The sequence below is a fragment of the Phasianus colchicus genome, chromosome 1 (assembly GCF_987193195.1).
Source record: "Phasianus colchicus chromosome 1, bPhaCol1.hap1.1, whole genome shotgun sequence".
Taxonomy (NCBI): Eukaryota; Metazoa; Chordata; class Aves; order Galliformes; family Phasianidae; genus Phasianus; species Phasianus colchicus.
This window is the reverse complement of record NC_143436.1, coordinates 74,209,673-74,228,787: the sequence shown is the minus strand read 5'-3', so window position 1 is coordinate 74,228,787 and position 19,115 is coordinate 74,209,673. Positions and strand designations below refer to the sequence as shown.

Here is a 19,115-nt window from a genome sequence, read left to right as displayed (position 1 = left end):
ATCCCACCATCACTGTATTTAGTATTAATGTTTTCAGTCATATTAAATTTATACAGTTCAATGCTCTCAATTCTGTATGTCACGTCCTAGAAGCATTCACATCCTTCACATTTTCCCTTTCTAGCATAATTATGCACAAATAGATACATTTTCAGGGCATAAGTTCTTAGTTCTTCTTCCACCAACTATTTCCCAAACATCTAAAAATTTCAAATGGCTAGAGTAGAAATGCAGTCAGAACTCTTAAGTATTTACTATATATCAATTATTTTATCCCTTACTAGAAAATGATAACATATTTTACAGACAACCCAAATTTAGGTTTAGGTATGAAATTATAAGGATGAAAATAGGATCTAATCATAGTAAAGATACATTTTATTATTAACCTCACAGTGGCTTAAGGTTCAGCCAGAGATGTAAAGAAAGCAAAATTGTTACATAAGGGTCCTCCACTTTTCCCTGTTGTGTAAATACTAAGGTGAATATCTTTGAAAACTATTTGTCAGATGTCATTATTTTCCAGTAGCGAACAGATTTCAAGCTGTAGAAAATGGTAGATACATTTCTAAAAATGTATACTGAACAATTTATCAGTACTTCAAATGATAATCTGATGATTAATGTAGCCAAATGCAATTCCACTCACTCTTCTGTCTCTGTAATTCTAAAAGGATTTAATGTTTACAATGACTTGAGACTAAAAATGAATGAAGATATTGAGTACTGTTGTTACTTTTTAACTGGAACAGTTGATCTCAATCACATATGTTGTAAAAATAAAGAACAAACATGGCATTACTATTTAATGAAGCAGAGCATCTTCTCTTAAACATAATGAAATCAGAAACCAGTTTTTGTCTCCTGTGAATTTCTTAAGAAATTCATGCAAAACAATGATACAAAATATTGAATACATCAATAAATCATTTTAATACATTCATATATGTGTTTTTATTTATCCATAGAAGAGAAATAAAAAACTTCAAATCCTGAAAAGTACCCTTGTCACTCAAAGAAAATCAAGTTCATGAAAAGACAGGAAATTTCAAATGTAAAATAGTTCATGTAATTGAAAACACTTAGATTGATGTATAGCAGAATGTGTTCTGAAGACTGAACTTAGTAGGTCTAGATTAGTGGAGTTGATAAAAAGGCTTTCCACCTATTTAGTGCTTACAAGTAGCTGCTTGTTAGCTGTTGAGTTTAATTTAATTTAATTCCAAGGTAATTCCTTTAATTCAATAGTGATTATCCACAAGGAATTGTTTACAGACGCTATTCTGATGTCATTACACACATATTTTCCAAGTGACTAGTAATATGAGCAATCCTACATATTTCAGCATCTTCTTGTCCTCCAAGTCCTCCTCAGTAGAAAAATGACATTTCAACACTGGAGGTAAAAGTAATCAAGATTTTATTGTATTTGTTGTAAGTTTATCTTCTTTTATATTTAATCTTGGTTTCTCTACATATTTTCATTTTTACAATTCTGTTTTAACTGAGTTCCTCCACACTTTGAAAAGTATCTCCATGGAGAACACAATATTAATAAAATGTGTTCATGATGAAAACTGCTTCTCCTAAATATTTATGTACTTAAAAATTAAGGACTAAAGGAAAAAAAAAATCTTCAAGGCCCACTAGAATCAGGAACATAATTTAATTCTACACAGTTGATATAATATTAAAAGTATACTGGGTTGTTCATGAAGCAATTACTCTAGATGTAAAACAACTTCCTTGTTGTCATCAATCATTGTTGTGATCAAATTAAAATTTAGGTACTTCTGTTCTATCTAATTGTATGTAAATCTGTAATAACTTGTAAAAAGTTCACTAAAACATCATATAACATCACTCTGCATTATGAAATACAGATAAAAAATGGTCTTTCTAAAGAATGACCTGCACTTCTGTCCTAAGTGAATGAAATGACTGCATTTTAGATCTTACATAAATTTTTAACTGCAGTCACTTTTTATGAATAATATAATTCTTTCTGAAACATTGTGAGTTTTCTTGTGTAATTACAACCTCAGCTTTTGCAGAATTTTCCTGCTCCCATTCACAGTATGGAATAATCCATTCAAATGCACTACTGCAACTTAGTGCAAAATTCGTTGTATATACTGTACTCTATATTGGCTTACAAACTCAAGTGTTCAATAGAATATTGCAGTGTAATTATAAGACTCATAGGTGTCTTCTCACAGTCTGATCTGTAGACATTTGTCTTTGAGGAAAAATAAAAAATGAGGGCACAATTTTTGGTACAATTTTTATGAGGTATGTTTTGTGGTGTTTTTTCTTTTTTTTTTTTCTTTCACAACTAATCCACACATGAGCCACAGACACGATTCTGAAAAATTCCACAGCTAGAGAAGTTCAGCAATGTGATCATATTTTCTAACAAAACTATGGTTTCAGAAAGTTTTCACAGTGCACTGACATGAGCTTCTCTCCATAGATTCAACAAAAGGCTTTAAAATTTTCCCAAGTGCATTAAATATAACAAAAAACCTGTGGAACCTGCAAATCTGTGAGTTGGATGAGGAAACAATGAACTAGTTCCTCTCATTCCTTTAATGGATGAGAAGGAAAACAGATCCATATGGTACATATGGGTAGCAGAGCCTATTTTCAAGTTAATCCCAGAACAGGACATTTTTGTCTGTTCACCTGTGAATTTCTACTTTTGATAACACTTACTAAGTATACAAAAATGAGGTTCTTCATGGCTGTAATTTATACAGTATCTGCTACTCATTAGAAGGTCATCAATGTTCAAGACAGAATCTCTAGAAAGAGTCTGAAATGTGAAAATGTTTCTTTCTCCTTATAATAAATAATGCTGCAACTTCTAATCCTTAAGGAATTTAGGCTCCAAACTTGATCAGTTAAACCATTAAAATAATCCCATATGTTGGAGACATCTTTAAAACAGATTTCCTAGTCTGCTGAAAGTGGTGAGAAAACACCCTGTCAACCCTCTCAGAATCTCTACTCTCTCCCAGTTGGACACAGGAATGTTAGAAAATGCCAACTTTCCTTCAAATAAATAAAAGAAGGAAATTTACTCTCAATCAAGGAATGCATAAAGGAGCTAAAAATCATTGCAGCACCTGCTCAGACTACTGTAAAAGGTGAAAAAAGGACATTATCTAGGAAAACAAAAATAATAATGGAAATACTTATGTGTACAAACACATAAGCAACCTCTGGATAGATCTATCTATTGAATAGCTTAGCAACATAGGATTCCTTTATTAAACTATTTACTGGTAATAACCATATATTAAGTATATAGAGTTACTGTAACTGTTACTGTAATTGCTGATGGGTATAGCAATCAGATACAACATACTTAAGACAAACATACGGAAATACATTTAAACAGTATTTAAGTATCTAGATATATTATACAATCAAATGCCCTTGTATAACCTTAAAGACTGAGGTCCTAATGCTGCAAACTTTCAGATGCCTGCAAAATCTTCAATACACTATTGACTCTCCCACTATTAAGGTCACTCATGTGTGTCATGTGGACATGCACCTCTTTGATTCCTAAAGGCTTCCAAAAGAAAAGCTTTTGGAAAAACTTGTTGAATTTGTAGAAAACAAGTCTCTTCCTTATAGCATAATATCCAAAGCATGAAAATGTTCATTAAATACATGAAGTCAGATTTCTTTTTTATAGTTATCTATTTTTAAAGCAAAAATATCCCAAAACTGTCATATCCCACTGTTCTTCTCTTGTAGAATTATTGAAGAGCAGCAGAAAAGCACAGATCAGTTCCACTAATAAAATAACAAAATAATTAAATTTGGCACCTGTATATTATGTGAAAACTGCATTTAATTAAATTAATGGAACAGCATAATAAGGAGTTACTTTGAAGGCTGCTTTCAATGTTTTATAGACTTATGGGTTTAGTAATGCTGGCTTAGACTGGACAGGTTTCAAATAAAACCCAACTTCCCACATGTTGTATCACACAGGACCAATTCTTATTTTCCTTTGGGCACTAGATTTTCTTCTAATTTTGGGGGGGAAAAAAATGTATTTGCAGTGGATAACAATCATCCTCTTGATAACTTTGTTTTCCCTGCCAATACTCAGCACCTTAACTCAGTTTGATAACTCTGTGAACGTTACTACAACTATATTACAAATAGAGCTATGAGAGTGAATCTATGTTGTATCCACTTCTGAGCTACATTTGATTCTACCCATCATGGAACTCAGCAGTGTCCACAAAATCTCTGAAAGAAAAATGGTTAGCATTTGGTTCTGCAAGTGCCTACACAGTTCCTGATATGTACAGTCCCTTCAAGACAGATGCAAAGCAGAAGACAAATCAGAATGTAACCACGGGCCATCTTCATCAGATCACCTTCTCTGATATGGAAGTAGGAACTGGAAACATATAATAGCATCTAAACTATGGAAACCTAAATGATCTAACAGCTTTCTATCCAGGCTGGTCAGATCCTGGGTCCTTACTGTTTTAAGTACCCAAGTCAGTTTTAGTCACTATCAAATGCTGTTTTAATATGACTACTAAAGACTTGTTAGAGACTACACAGGGCTTCTGTGAAGCATCATAACCACAAATTATAAGATGTGACAGGACGAAACCATACATACTTGAAGGAAGAGGGAAAGATCATATCATATGAAATACCTATATTTAAAGTTATATTACCATTCTAGATAGATTCTCAAAAAGAAACTCAACAAGGAATCAGGCTGCAGTAAATCTGGTAAATTAAGTCAGTAGTAACCATGTATGCATTGAAATAAGTAATTAAGCATTAAGGTTTAGGGAATAGAAATTTTCTACTATCCAGACAGGCTTTTCTTTGGCCATACTTAAAGGACTTCTTCAGTACTGATTGGATTGTTCATGTTTTCACTGTCATTTACTGAATATTTCATTTGGAAGTTGAAGCCAAACTTCTGCAGCAAAATTCAGAGCATTTGCTGCAGAAGCACCTTAAAAAGTTGCTGATGCAACAATGTCATCAAAGAAAAGAAATACCATAAAATCTAAAGATGTAAGAGATCTTGGTCAATCTACTGAGAATTACAATAAAGTTGATCACTGTGGAATATCTCTTTTGCAATTTGACAGCCTTGTATATGCCTGCTCAAAAAGATGTTGCTAGCCATGTTTTTTGCTTCAAGATTCCTAAGGATCCTCTTGTTGCCAATAGAGACTTGTAAAAGGACAAGGAGTTGGCCTGTAACAACAAAAACAAAATTGCAGATGATTTTAGTTTCAGTTAATCCAAGTTGATCATATTGAACTGATTAATTTTCCTATAGTAAAAAGTAAGGTGGATAACATCAACTTCATAAAATTTGTAACTGTCCCTAAGCAGTATACCTAATATTGAGAGATTGACTGGTGTAGTAACTCCCTGGTATGGCATGCCAGAGAGAAAGATTGTGTCAGAAGGACTAATAGAAGTGCCTTTACACTAAAGCATGCAGCATGGCAAAATAAGCAGGAGGAGTTGGAAATCATGATGTGTTTGGAAAATTATGATCTGGGTGCTATCATGGAAATGTGGTGGAATGACTCACAAAACCAGAATACCACTGTAGATGGCTATCACCTTTTTAGGAGAGATACGCTAGGTAGGAAGGGTGGAAGAGTTGCCCTCTATGTTAAAGACTGGTTAGACTGTGAGGAGCTCCCTCTGAGAAATGGCAAGGAGCAGGTTGAGAGCCTGTGGGTTAGAATTAGGGACAGAACTAATAAAGGGCATCTTGTAGTAGGGCATCTACTACAGGCCACCTGATCAAGGGGAGCCTGCTGATGAGTCCTTCTTCATTTAGCTTCAGGAGGTGGTGTGTTCACAGGCATTACTCCTGATGGGAGATTTCAACCACTTGGATAACTGCGGAGAAAATCACACAGCAAGCTGCAAGAGATCCAGGAATCATAGAATCATAGAATGGCCTGAATTGAAAAGGACCATAATGATCATCTAGTTTCAACACCCCTGCTGTGGGCAGAGTCAGCAACCACTAGACCAGGCTGCCCAGAGCCACATTCAGCTGGCTTTGAATGCCTCTGGCGATGGGGCATCTGCAAGAATCCACCAGGAATCTCCTGGAGTGTGTGGACGATAACTTTCTGGTTCAAGTATTGGATAGACCAGCAAGAGGTGAAATGTGGCTGGATGTGGTGCTCCCCAGTGCAGAGGAGATCATTAAAGGCATTAAGTCTGAAGACAGCATAGGCTGCAGCAGTCGTGCCCGGGTTGAGGTTGGGATCTCAAGGAACATAGGCCTGGCAAAGAGTGGGGTCAGGACCCTGAACTTAGGGAGAGCAAATTTCAGGCTGTTTAAGGAATTGTTGGATGAGATCTCCTGGGAAGATCTCCTTACAGACAAAGGAGTGGAAGAAAGTTGGCTATTTTTCAGGGATGCCTTCCTGAGAGCACAAGAACTCTCCATCTCTCCAAACAAGAAAGTGGGCAGGGGAGGCAGGAAACTGACAGGGCTTGGCAAGGACCTGCAAGTCAGGCTGAGGGAAGAGACTGTACCAGGTGTGGAAACCAGGGTGTGTCAGCTGGAGAGAAAACAGGGATGCTGTCCGAATTTGCAGAGAGAAGATTAGAAAAGCAAAGGCACGGACAGAACTGAACTTGGTGAGGGATGTTAAAAACAAGAAGAGATTCTATAAGTACATTGGCCAGAAGAGGCATGCCAAAGAGAGCATACCTCCTCTGGTAAATGAGAAAGGAGAACTAGCTACAACAGATATGGAGAAGGCTGAGGTACTAAATGAGTTTTTTGCCGCAGCCTTCACTGGCAGCCAGGATTCTTGTATTTCTCACATCCGTGGGGACTGGAAAAAAGGAAACGTCACTCTCATTCATATGAAAGGAAGGAAGGAGGACTCGGGGAACAGGCCAGTGAGCCTCACCTCTGTAACTGGGAAGATCATGGAACAGATCCTCCTAAAAGACACGTGAAGGTACATGAGGGATGAGCAGGTGATCCGAAACAGCCAGCATGGCTTTCTCAAAGGAAGGTTGTGCCTGACCAATCTGATGGCCTTCTATGATGGAGCAGAAACATCAGTGGACAAAGGGAAGGCGACCAATGTCATCTACCTGGACTTGTACAAGGCCTCTGACATGGTCTCCCACCACATCCTCATCTCTAAATTGGAACGATATGGATTTGAGGAATAGACTATTCAGTGGATAAGGAATTGGTTGGAAGGCCATAGACAGAGGGTTGTGTTGAATGGCACTATGTCCAGGTGCAGGCTGGTGACAAGCAGTGTCCTCCAGTGGTCTGTCCTGGGACTGGAGCTCTTCAACATCTTCATCAATGACATTGACAATGGGCTGGAGTGCACCCTCAGTAAGTTTGCTAATGACACCAAGATGAGTGGTGCAGTTGACATGGTAGAAGGAAGTGAAGCCATCCAAAGGGCCCTCAACAAACTTGAAACATGGGTCTGTGTGAACCTACTGAGATTCAACATAAAGTGCAAGGTTTTGCACTTGGATTGGAGCAATCCCAGATACTGGAAGAAGAAATCCTTGAGAGTAGTCCTGTGGAGAAGGACCTGGAGTTCCTGGTGGATGAAAAATTAAACACGAGCCAGCAGTGTGCTCCTGCAGCACAGAAGGTCAATGGTATCCTGGGCTCCATCGGAAGAGGGAGGATCAGCATGGACAGAAAGGTGATTGTCCCTTTCTACTTTGCTTCTGTGAGGCTCCATCTGGAGTACTGTGTCCAGGTCTGGGGCCCCTAGTACAGGAAAGATGTGGAGTTGTTGGAGACAGTTCTGAGAAGGGCCATAAAGATGATCAGAGGGTGGAGCACCACTCCTACAAAGACAGGCTGAGGGAGCTGGGCTTGTTCAGCCTGGAGAAGAGAAGGCTGCAAGGAGACTTCACTGCAACCTTCCAGTATTTAAAAGGGGATTATGAAAAGGAGGGAAGTATCAACTTTTTACCCAGGTAGATAGTGATAGGAGTGGGGGGGGGATGGTTTTAAGCTCAATGAGAGATGGTTTAGATTGGATGTCAGGGGGAAGTTCTTCACAGAGAGAGTGGTGAGGTGCTGGAACAGGCTGCCCAGAGAGGCTTTGGATGCCCCCCTCCCTGTAGGTGTTCAAGACTAAACACCCAAAATCTAAAGATGTAAGAGGGCCCTGGGCAACCTGGTCTAGTACAAGATCTGGAGGTTGATGGCCCTGCCTGTGGGAGGGAGGCTGGAATGTGGTGATTCTTGGCATCCATTCCAATTCATGCCATTCTATGATTCCAATTACACATACACAAAAATTCTGAATTAAGAAACACCCATGGAATACAAATAATTTAATACAAACTTGTCTACAAAGAAACAGATGAGTCCGAAAGAAAAAGGCAACAAATGAATAGTGTATATATTTCATTAATAATAACTTCACCAAGTACTCTAAACATCCACTTAACTCGGTGTAATGAAATATTAAATGTTTAACCTCCATAATACATTTGTCCTTTGTCTTTCTCTTATTAGGGTGCTAAAATAGTAGTACTTATGTTCATTCACACAAGGATGTACAGCCTTTGTTAGTGGGGTTTTGTTTGTTTTGATGATTTTTATTTTTATCAGCTATTCTTAGTCAATCTTAAATTCTCTTCTGAATGCTTAAGGAGAAGAGCCACAAGTTGCATTAAAAATGCCTAATTCTACTTATCTAATTAAGAATTAATTTTACCTGTACTTAACTTCAAAACTTATTTTGAGTAAGTGTACAGAACACATAAGAGGCAATCTCAAAAGATATGATCTGGTTATGATTCTGATTTCCAGAAATATTATTCTAAAGTCTTGCACAATTATAGTACAACTAGGACGGATCAGGAGTAACACAGAAGAGCCTCATTTACAGAGGACAGGAGGAATGTAAGGATGCCTCACTTCCTCTTATCACACACAGCTTTCCTGATAAACAATAGAAAGAAATAAGGAACTCTTACTGTCTTGTCAAATTCTTGCATAATAGAAGGACCATGCATGTCAGACTTTGTGTATTCCTCAGGTGTTGCTTAATCAACTAATGACATAGAAAAAAACACTATCCACTGATGGATACATTTGGGTGATGTTAATACTGTAAACCTTTGTTAATGTGAACAGACTACTCCACAGAGAAATTTTAACAATTATGTGATTGCAGACAAAATCCAAAGCTGGCATATATCTTACCAGTTGTATATATAATTATTTATGTATGTTGGATTAAAAGAAATATATCTAAGCAGTTCTGAAATATTGAATGTGATAATTCATCCTGACATTTTTTTTTCCTTTTGGCTTCGATATCACAGTTTTTCTCAGCTATAATACCACTCGACTTTGGTTTGAACTGGAATTTTGCCTGGATAAAGAGTACAGGCTTAACCTTGGTCTTTGAAGACTTAGACAGTGAGGCACGAAAGGACATGTGAAACAGTTTCAACTTAAGGAAAGAATTTCAAACTCTTGTAATTTTACTACAGAATAATTGCAAAATACATACAATAGATTATGTATTTCAACTAAATCACTTTCATCAACATACATGATTAATCAAGGAGAGTCAAAACTATAATTTTGCTTATTTAATATTTTCCTTTAGATTTTAATGAAACTAAGTAAGTGGCAGAGAACTGTATTTTTCCCCTATGCATTTTTAAACATTTAAACACAGTATTATAATTTCTAGGAAATTAAAAATTCTTTTCATTCATTACTGAGAAGTGGCAGAAAATGTCATAAATCGCTCTTAAGAAAACTGTCTAATAGGATCAATAGAATATAATATTCCTCCATCATTTTAATATCTAGAAATGATATTTCAAAATATCATAGAGATTAAAAGTTGAGGAAAAACACACATCTAATTTCTGTACTACATGCAGGATGCTGCTTAATCATGTCATCACAGAAGAGAAAATGGAGAGCAGGTATACCAACTCACCTTACAGTACAACTTTACATATATCCCTTACTTAATTCTTCGGATTTATACTGGTTTTTTTTGAGTTGGGTAAAGGAGCAGTGTGAAAATGCTTCTGCAGCCTCAGTGTAAATGTTTCTTTAATCCTCTTAAGGCCAAAAAACAGGCCCAGCTGAATGAGCAGGAAACTAAGCTGAAGAACTCTCAGTGACCCTATCATACTACTGTCTCTCTTGGCACTGATCTGTTGGTCACAAGTTCATCCTGGGTGGGGCACAGATGTTCAAACATCAGGCTAATTTAAAGCACCAATATGTGAACCCTGATAACAAATATGTGCCTATCTGATGGTGACGTGCTTTGAAGTAACACGAAATTTTGCACTGGTAACTTATAGCTAAATTATTAAAATAGCTGACACAAAACTATACAAAATATAGATACCAAAATAGATTATGTGATTAAATAGTTTCACATACAAGTTTGTTGTTTACACTGAATTTTGTGCTGCTGAAGCAAATTAATGAATTCAACCCCAAATTATACAGCTTTATTGTTTTTCTTTTAAAGTTGAAAGGTAGGGGGATGGAATTTAAAAGAAAAATGTTCAAGGTGATACCAAACTTTAAAACCTGGGAAACCAGTCTGTTAAAATGTGTTGGTGGTAACATTCAGGGTTTAGACTCCCATTAATGTGGCCTGAGGGAAAACAAACACTTTTTCTGAAATTCTGAAATTAAACTTTGTGTTTGCCCACTGCAATATTCACAAATGAGAATAACAACAAGTCCATACTTTGTTCTAAGTTGTATTAAAATACAGCAAGTATTAAAAAAAAGAATCACTCATTTGACATTAATAGTTTAGGAGAAACTGATTTTCAGACTCTCTACTTGCCTTTGCCTTCAAATAATAAGCTTTCAGGTGAAAGCTGTGCTTGATTCTTAAGCACACTTAAAAAGAATGCAAATCAAAATTTTGATAATCACCATCACTGGAAAGAATGATTTTTAGAATGATTTTTACCTAGACAAAATGAATTCTCTGCTTTTGATGTACGATTTTGCAGGTGACAAAACAAATGGATTAGTAAATGAAACTCATCTAACTATAACACGACTACTTTCTATGCATTCACAGCAATGGGATATACTATTACCATAAATCTTAAAAATCATTTTAGATCTAGTTATATTTAAATTCTGACTCATATTCTCAGCTCCTTTTCCTAAATAAATTGCCTACAAGGTGATAATGTGCTGCTGCAGGTGTTGCCTTTTCCTCTCTCTCCTGAGGTTGTAGCAGGAGCCTTCTTTAGTTGCACAATGGAGATGGACTGACAAAAATTTTAGGCAATTTAAATAAATGGAAAGGATATATAATCTAAATGTATATTTTTTTTCTTCACCCCAAGAATCCATATTCTTATAGTGTAATTTTTGTGGATTTAAAGTTATATTAAGAATCAAGTTTCAGGAGATTTTGCTTAACAGCAATGGTTACTGCCAATAGATGTATCACAAAAGTGGATAGATACATCCTGTAGAGAAGCACAGACAGTAAAGACGCAGTCAATGGGAGAAGTTGAAGGAATTCAGTCAAATGTAATTGAAAGAGGTTAACTACACAGCAAATGTCTAGAAAGCAACCATTCAGTCATTTCAGAAACAACAAAATGTAGTTCAACAAATTAGTTGAACTTTATGCCAACTTTTGGTTGGACAGAAAGCCAAAATGCTACAAAAATTGCTTTAATTACAATGTGCCACAAATATGATAATAAAGCTAAAGACTAATGTATGGGTAAAATGAAAATGGTTCCAAACATTGTGACATTTCCTCAGAAGTGGAAGCATCGATTATACAGATTTTACTACAGAGAAAATGTAAAAAATAGAAAATCTTCTAAAATAGATATTTTAAAATCTTGAGTGTGAGAAAAAAATCACACGTCTGATAATTGAGTCCAATAGGACATTTTTGTTTTTGTAGATTTACAATTTTGTTTTCAAATGACTATATCTGAAATTGCCTGATATCCAATCAAAGACACCTTCTCTTGTCTGCTGATTTCCCCTTTAACTTGATTCAATTCAAAATAAAAAGTGCTATAAACAAGGTAGGCTACCTTTTGTGTAGTAAGGTATTTTTCATATTCATACAAATAATGTAAAAAACTACCTTTCTAGTCGTAGTACTGAATTATACTAATGAGAAATTATAGTCTAATTTGTTTAAGAAGAACTTAACTGATGATTTTGTGATGATTTTGATGGATGAATAACAGCAACTATATAGACATATAGATATCTTCTCACCTGAGTAAAGGTCAGAAGTTTCTCCTGGTCATTGAAATTTTTCCTCAGAATTTCAATGACCAGGAGAAACTTCTGACCTTTACTCAACAGGGTAGAAAGCCCAATTCATGTTAACATTTACACTGAAATTTAAGCATTTTCCTGTAGTCTTTACCTTGAGTAGTTCTAAATGCGAGACATTAGTTTTCATGAAAAAACCAGTCTAGGATTTTAAAGAATGATGAACCTTAGACAAATGGACCTTATGGCCAATGCATTTTAGGATAACTTGCACTTTAGGAAACTGCTATAAACATGTATTAAGGTAAACTCTAGTATTTTTCAAACATTCTCAGTCTTCATCACAAGCGAGTAAAAATACATCTGTTTCTTCTAATTGTACAGTAGATACATAAGCTGACTGTCCTAGCACACATCAGATCCACAGAAAGGCAAACTCCCACACATCTTTTTGTCTGGGCAAAACTGCACAGAAAACACACGGTCAAGGAAACTACGAAGTACAACTAGGATTCCAGCACCTAAAAGTAATCACAGCACTACCAAGTTAAAGTAATAATTTCTTTACACAATACCAGAAAAGAAACTTTACAGCTTACTTTTCTCACTGCTTTGCAGTAAGACAGATGTGGTTTATACCAGCTTGCCAGTGATTCTTAAATACAAATATAGTACAGTTTCTTAGTTTCTATAACATTGGAAAAAAAACTAGCTAATACTAACCCCTCTCTCCTTCCATCCTCCCCCCCCCCAAAAAATCTTATTTTAATATCTGCAATTATTAAGTGTGTATTTACATTTTGGTAAATATTAGTCATAAATACAGTGTTTAATTATGCATCTTCTAAAAGTTGTGAGGCAAAACTTCACAAATCACATGTGAACACACAGCATTACAGTGAATTTCTCTTACAATGGTTATATCCTGGCTTTCAGCTTCTGCCATGTAAAGTGAGATGGGATGGCAGATAAGAGTCTGCAGACTGAACAAATGTAAGTCTGTTATTCAAGTAATTACTCAAGTCCTTACATGTAAATTTATTTCTTAACCTCTGTAAGCCAAAATATGCTCTCTGAAGTCTACAAAAGCTGCATACATTAAGCAGTTGTCTGATACATGTAATTTGTTTGGTTTCCAGTAAACTTTCCCGAAGGAAGATCAATGCCATAAATTAAAATTTGCTTGCTGTCTATGTGGGGTAGTAGTTTAGCAACACAAACACAGAAAATGGTTACTGGTTAATGCATTTGCTTCACAAAGTACATCTTTGTCATTTAGAACATTTCTTTCAATAACCTGTTCAGTACAAGAACATTTACTTGGTAGAAAACTCTCTTTCCCAGCTTGCTTTTTCCTATGTATGTCAACTACAAGAGTTCCTTTTTCTTTCTGCACAGCTAGTGGTCACTAAAACTAAGAATTACATAATGGTTTACATAGGTAAAATATTCGAGTACTGCATTTTTTCCTGCTATAAACATGCAAACGATAACACTGAATGAATACTTTATGAAGCACTCAATAGCAATGAATCGACAGTAAATTACTTAACTATTAGATTAATAAGTGATTTTAAATTAGTGGCTGACAATAAAAATACTGGAACTGAACAACAGAATAATTTTGTAGCTCCTCTTTTCATAAAACTCACTAACATTTGTGGAATTTTAAGAGTTGAAAATACCTGGTTTTGAACAAAAGGCAAATAAAATTTAAGTAAATTATGTAGAAGAAATCTGAACATTTACCATATATTTTTAAAAAAATATGAAGCAAAGAATTTCCTGACTTTTCTAGCAAGAAACAATTGGAAGAAGAGTTTAGTTTGAAGCACAGCAGTGACCAATTAGCTACTTTGATGACTAAAGTTTTTCTAAGACATTCAGATTTTTTTTTTTTTTTTAATTTAATTCAGATTGACTCAGTTTCTGGACAGTTTGCACATACGTCAGCAGGAAAAACCACACTGCTATCTGAAAATTTCATATCTACTGATAAGTTACCCCCATAGTGACTAAAAATGAAAAACAAACTCCAAAACACTGTTGTTTTTCCTCAGTTTGTGTATTTGCACAATTGATAAGTTAAATTACACCTTTCCCTGCCCTATGCATTCATTGATGAGACGAGTATTTTAGAAGTTGAGAGGCCTTATTTACTTTGAGAAGGACATTGGCAGATTGGCCAAGATACCCCAAGCCAGTAGGAAGTAAATGTGATTGTGACTTTCTTGAACTCTTCTGTACGAGAGCAGAAGATATAAAGTAGAATGAAAACTCAGCCTGAACTGTGGGCGCCGTTCTAGTCTGCACAGATGTCCCCTTTAACAGATAGACATATACTTGCTTAAGTTGATATTACAATGAAAATTGAAATTGAAAACATTTAAGTGATCTGATGTCCTAGTTAGGAGACTAGAACACCCTCTGAGTGAGTGACCGCATGGAATGCCACTCTCCAGGTGGAATATTTCTTATGGGAGCAAAAGTGTTCCAGTATTCTCTCAAATCAATCTCCCACTGTCTTAAAAAAAATAATCTGAATGCTTTGTTGATGTTCCTTTTTAAGGAAAGCTTGATACAGCACTGTATGCCTTTGTCTGAGTAAGGCTCTTTTGTGCAACTTATATATCTCAGAAAGGGAAAAGTATTTTGTCAGTAGTGACACTGATCCTCAAATGAAAATAATTTTGAAAGGGACGGTGGTTTGTGGGTTTTTTTACCCTGAAAAAATCCTCACTATTTTCCACTAATAAAACTGTTGTAAACACATTACAGCTTCATAGTTTGTGGGAGTTGTCAAACTGATCAGCTTTTGACATAGTTTGCCTTCATCCCTAAAATGCTTACAGAAATGCTTTAAAGTAATATTCGACTCTCCTGACCTTAGTGATGTGTTGAAGGCATACTACAAGAAATTCTTACTTTTAAGTATGAAGTTTTAGTTGAATAATTTCACAGAGATAAAGTTTTAATGAACTACATATTTTTATTATTTCATGATATGAAAGCATAATGGATTTAATGTGCACTTATTCACCAAGGCTCCGGAGACAACTAGAAGCAGAAATATTAAACTATTGAATTAGACTTTAAATCATAATTTCATTTTTAGCATCTTACCACTTTACATAAGTTTGTTTTGTTGTATTTTTTCCACCTTTTTAGACACAAAAAATGGCTGCCAAAAATAAGAACTCAAATAAAAAATGTCTATATTTAGTAGTGAGGCAATAAATGGTATTTAATCCACAGATAGGTTCTACAAATGTGGTAGCAGCAGCAACTATCAAGCCAAGTGCTTCCTCCTACACTTCCCTATGACCTAGCATGCAGACATATTGCCTTGTTTAAAAAAAAATAAACAGTAAATGGCAGTATTAATTATTTTTAGTTTCTATTCACTTTGTTTACAAACAAGAACAAATGATAGACTGTACTCAACATTTCAGTACAATTTAGACCAATGTCCAACTAGCCCAGAATCAATCTTTACCAGAAGCAAACAGCAAGAACCCAGCAAAAAGTATAGCTGGAAAAGCATGCACTACCTCAGTTACTACCTTAGCCAGAGCAAAATATTTCTGTCTTTAACAGTTCTTGCCACCAAACAAGTGGCAATCCAATGAATTTCCAGTCAATTTAAAACAACAACAAAAAAGCAAAAACAAGTTTTAACATCTGCAACATTTGGTGGCAAGGAGTTCCACATATTATGGGAAGAACTGTGTGCTCCTGCTTATCTTTCAGCTCGTGTTTTTCTAACTGCATTATCTGACAATCTTATAAACATTAATCTCATATTATAAGTATCATTATTTACAAGGTTTCATGACTAGCTTTCAAAGGCAAACCTTTGTCAGAACGAACTGTTTCATCACAGGACCCTTCTGCAACTATTTAGTTAGAAGATAGCAGTTTTGAGGCTTCTGGTAAAATAAGGTCACAGATATCTTGGAACTGACATATATCTAATATAACTAAGAAGACAAGCATTTCTGAATGTTTGCATTTTTCCTTATTTTAATAAAGAATCTTTTTTATTTTTTATTTTTTTTAACAAATACATTTAAAAAAGTGAAAGAAAATTCAGTCGTCCACAAGGTAAGTATAAAATGTATAACCAAAAATAATCAGATCAAATACAAAATGGTGAGTAAACTCCAGACATGCTCTTGTAATGCCTCTTCATGAAACGTAGAAAAGACAAAAGCATAAAACACATTAAGTGTAGAAATCCGAGAAAATTAAAAATAATGGAAAATATCATATTGTACTTTTGCAACTGCATAACATCTATTTGAGAGAAACCCTTCTTGTGCATTTAAAAAAAAAATCAATCCTTACATCCCCCAGGTTGTATTGATAGTGATTACCCCAATTCAGGTGCAAGACCTTGCATATGAATTTGTCAAACCTCATGAGCTTCATCTGAGCCCACTGCTCAAGCCTGTCTAGGTCCCTCTGAATAGTATCCTGTCCCTCTGGTGTGTGGACTGCACCCTACAGATTGATGTCCTCAGCAGACTTGCTGAGGGTGCACTTGACCCCACTATCAATGTCACTGAATGAAGATATTTGAGAGTATCAATCCCAGCACTGAACCATGGGACACCACTCATCACTGATCTCCATCTAGACATGGAGCTATTGACCACCACTCTCTGGACTTGATCCTGCAGCCAGTTCTTCATCACTGAACATCCACAAATCCACAACCCATCAAATCCATATCTTTCTAATTTGTGAGGTACTGTGTCAAAGGCCTTATTTGAAGTCCAGATAGAACACATCAGTGATACTTCCCTTGTCCACTGATTGAGTGACATCATCAGAAAAGGACACTAGGTTAGTCAGAGAGGATTTGTCCTTGGTGAAGCCTTGCTGGTTTTCCTGTATCACCTCCCTATCTTCCATGTGCCTTAGTATGGCTCCATGAGAATCTGCTCCATGACCTTTCTCAGCACAGAGGAAAGTCTAACAGGACAGTAGCTCCTGGGATCATCCTTCTTACTCTTCTAAAGAAATGCCTTTTTTCCAGTCACCAGGGACTTTACCTGATTGCTACAACTTTTTAAATATCACAGAGTGGCTTGGCAACTACATCAGCTAATTCCCTCAGGACTCTGGAATGCATCTTATTGGGATCCATAGATTTCTGGATGTTCAGGTTCCTCAGGTGGTCACGAACCTGATCTCCACTTACAGTGGGAGAGACATTGCTTTCCCAGTGCCTTACTACCAAACAATTGAGGATTGTGTGGCTGGTAGTTATCAGAGAAGAACAAGGTAAAAATGTTGTTAAGTACCTCAACCTTCTCCTAGTCTGTTGTTACCAGCCTGCCTGTGTCACTCACTAGGGGAGGTGTGCCGTCCTGAACTTTCCTTTTCTAGTTGAGGTATCTGTAGAAGCCTCTCTTGTTCTTCTTGGCCAAGTCTACCCCTCGCCAAGTTTAGTTCAAGCTGAGCCTTGACCTTCCTCACCACATCTCTATACAGCCTATCAGCTTCCTTATACTCTTCCCACAGTACCTGCCCATCTCCACTGCCTGTGCATTTTCTTCTTGCTTTTCAGTTGGATCAGCAGGTCCTGGTCCAGCCATGTTGGTCTCTTGCTAAGGAGAGATTCCTTAAAGATCTGCCTGTTCTGCTCTACACCCTTGCCCACGTGGACAGTTTCCCAAGGTGTATTGTTGACTAACTCCCTGAAGAGCTGAAAGTTAGCATCCTAATTTTACACTTTTCCTGTCTCATATCCCTCAGATGCATGAACTCCACCATAGCATGATCACTACAGCACAGACAGCCTCCAATTCTGGTATCACCAATCAATTCATTTGCATTGGTAAGCAACAGGTCCAGTATTGCATCCCCTTTGGTGGGGCCTTCAATTACTTGACTCAGAAAGCTATCCTCAATGCATTCCAGGAGTCTCTTGGATTACCAATAGCTCACCATGCCACTTTTCCAGCAGATGTCTGGGTGGTTGAAGTCCCTTCCAGCGGGATGAGAGCTTGAAATTGTGACACCTCCTGTAGCTAGAGGTAGAAGGCTTCATCAATAGGCTCTGCTTGATTGGGTAGCCTGTGGAATAGACTGATCACAAGGCTCCCTTTGCTGCCTTGGTCTCTAACTGTCACCCATATGCTTTTGACTTTCTCATGATTATTCTTTAGGGACAGCTCTTCACACTGTATTCCTTTACTGATGTAGATGGCAGCACCCCCTCCCCTCCTTCCTGGCCTGTCCCTTCTGAACAGCCTGTAGCCACAAACAGCCACACTCCAGTCATGGGAATCATCCCACAAGGTTTCAGTGATGGCAACTATATCCCAGCTTTCTGGGATAGTAGCAGGGTAGCTTCTAGCTCCTCCTGTTGGTTTCCCAAGCTGTGTGCATTAATGTGGAGGCACTTCAGCTGGGCAGCTGGTCCTGTCACCTCCTTAAAGGTGAAATTCTTATTTTATTTTAAATATTTCCCTTGATTTTCCCCATTGCCTTCTCCTATTGTCCCATGTCAATTTAAATGATCCAATGAAGTATGTCAACTACTAAATATAACTATGTCAAGTTTTCTATGACAAGAGGAAACAGAACAAAATATCCAAACAAAAACAACTTGCAATTTTGGAAATTATACTACTTACATTCCTTAATACACAATTAGTATGCTGAAGTCAGGGAAAAGTTAAAAAAAATGGCTCATGGTTAACTTCTAAAATGTAATTTCATTAATTTTCTACTTGAGTATTCCTTGAGAAGTAGCTTTATCCATTAAGTTGGAAACTACAACTGAGAGACTAAACTCAGTTTAGTTGGGAAT

The 19,115-nt window shown here is 36.5% G+C and overlaps 1 protein-coding gene across 12 annotated transcripts in view; it reads right to left on the bottom strand.

The window, feature by feature from the left end:
• Positions 1-19,115, bottom strand: part of CCDC91 (coiled-coil domain containing 91) — a 218,620-nt gene that overhangs the window by 88,460 nt on the left and 111,045 nt on the right. The window contains exon 15 of one of the 12 annotated variants that reach the window (XM_090147887.1): positions 1,461-5,253. The exons of the other annotated variants lie outside the window; for them this stretch is intronic. Within the exon in view, the coding sequence (XP_090004013.1) occupies positions 5,161-5,253 (93 nt within the window). The 3' untranslated portion in view covers positions 1,461-5,160. Of the gene's footprint in view, positions 1-1,460; positions 5,254-19,115 lie in introns of those variants that run through there. 12 annotated transcript variants of the gene reach the window in all.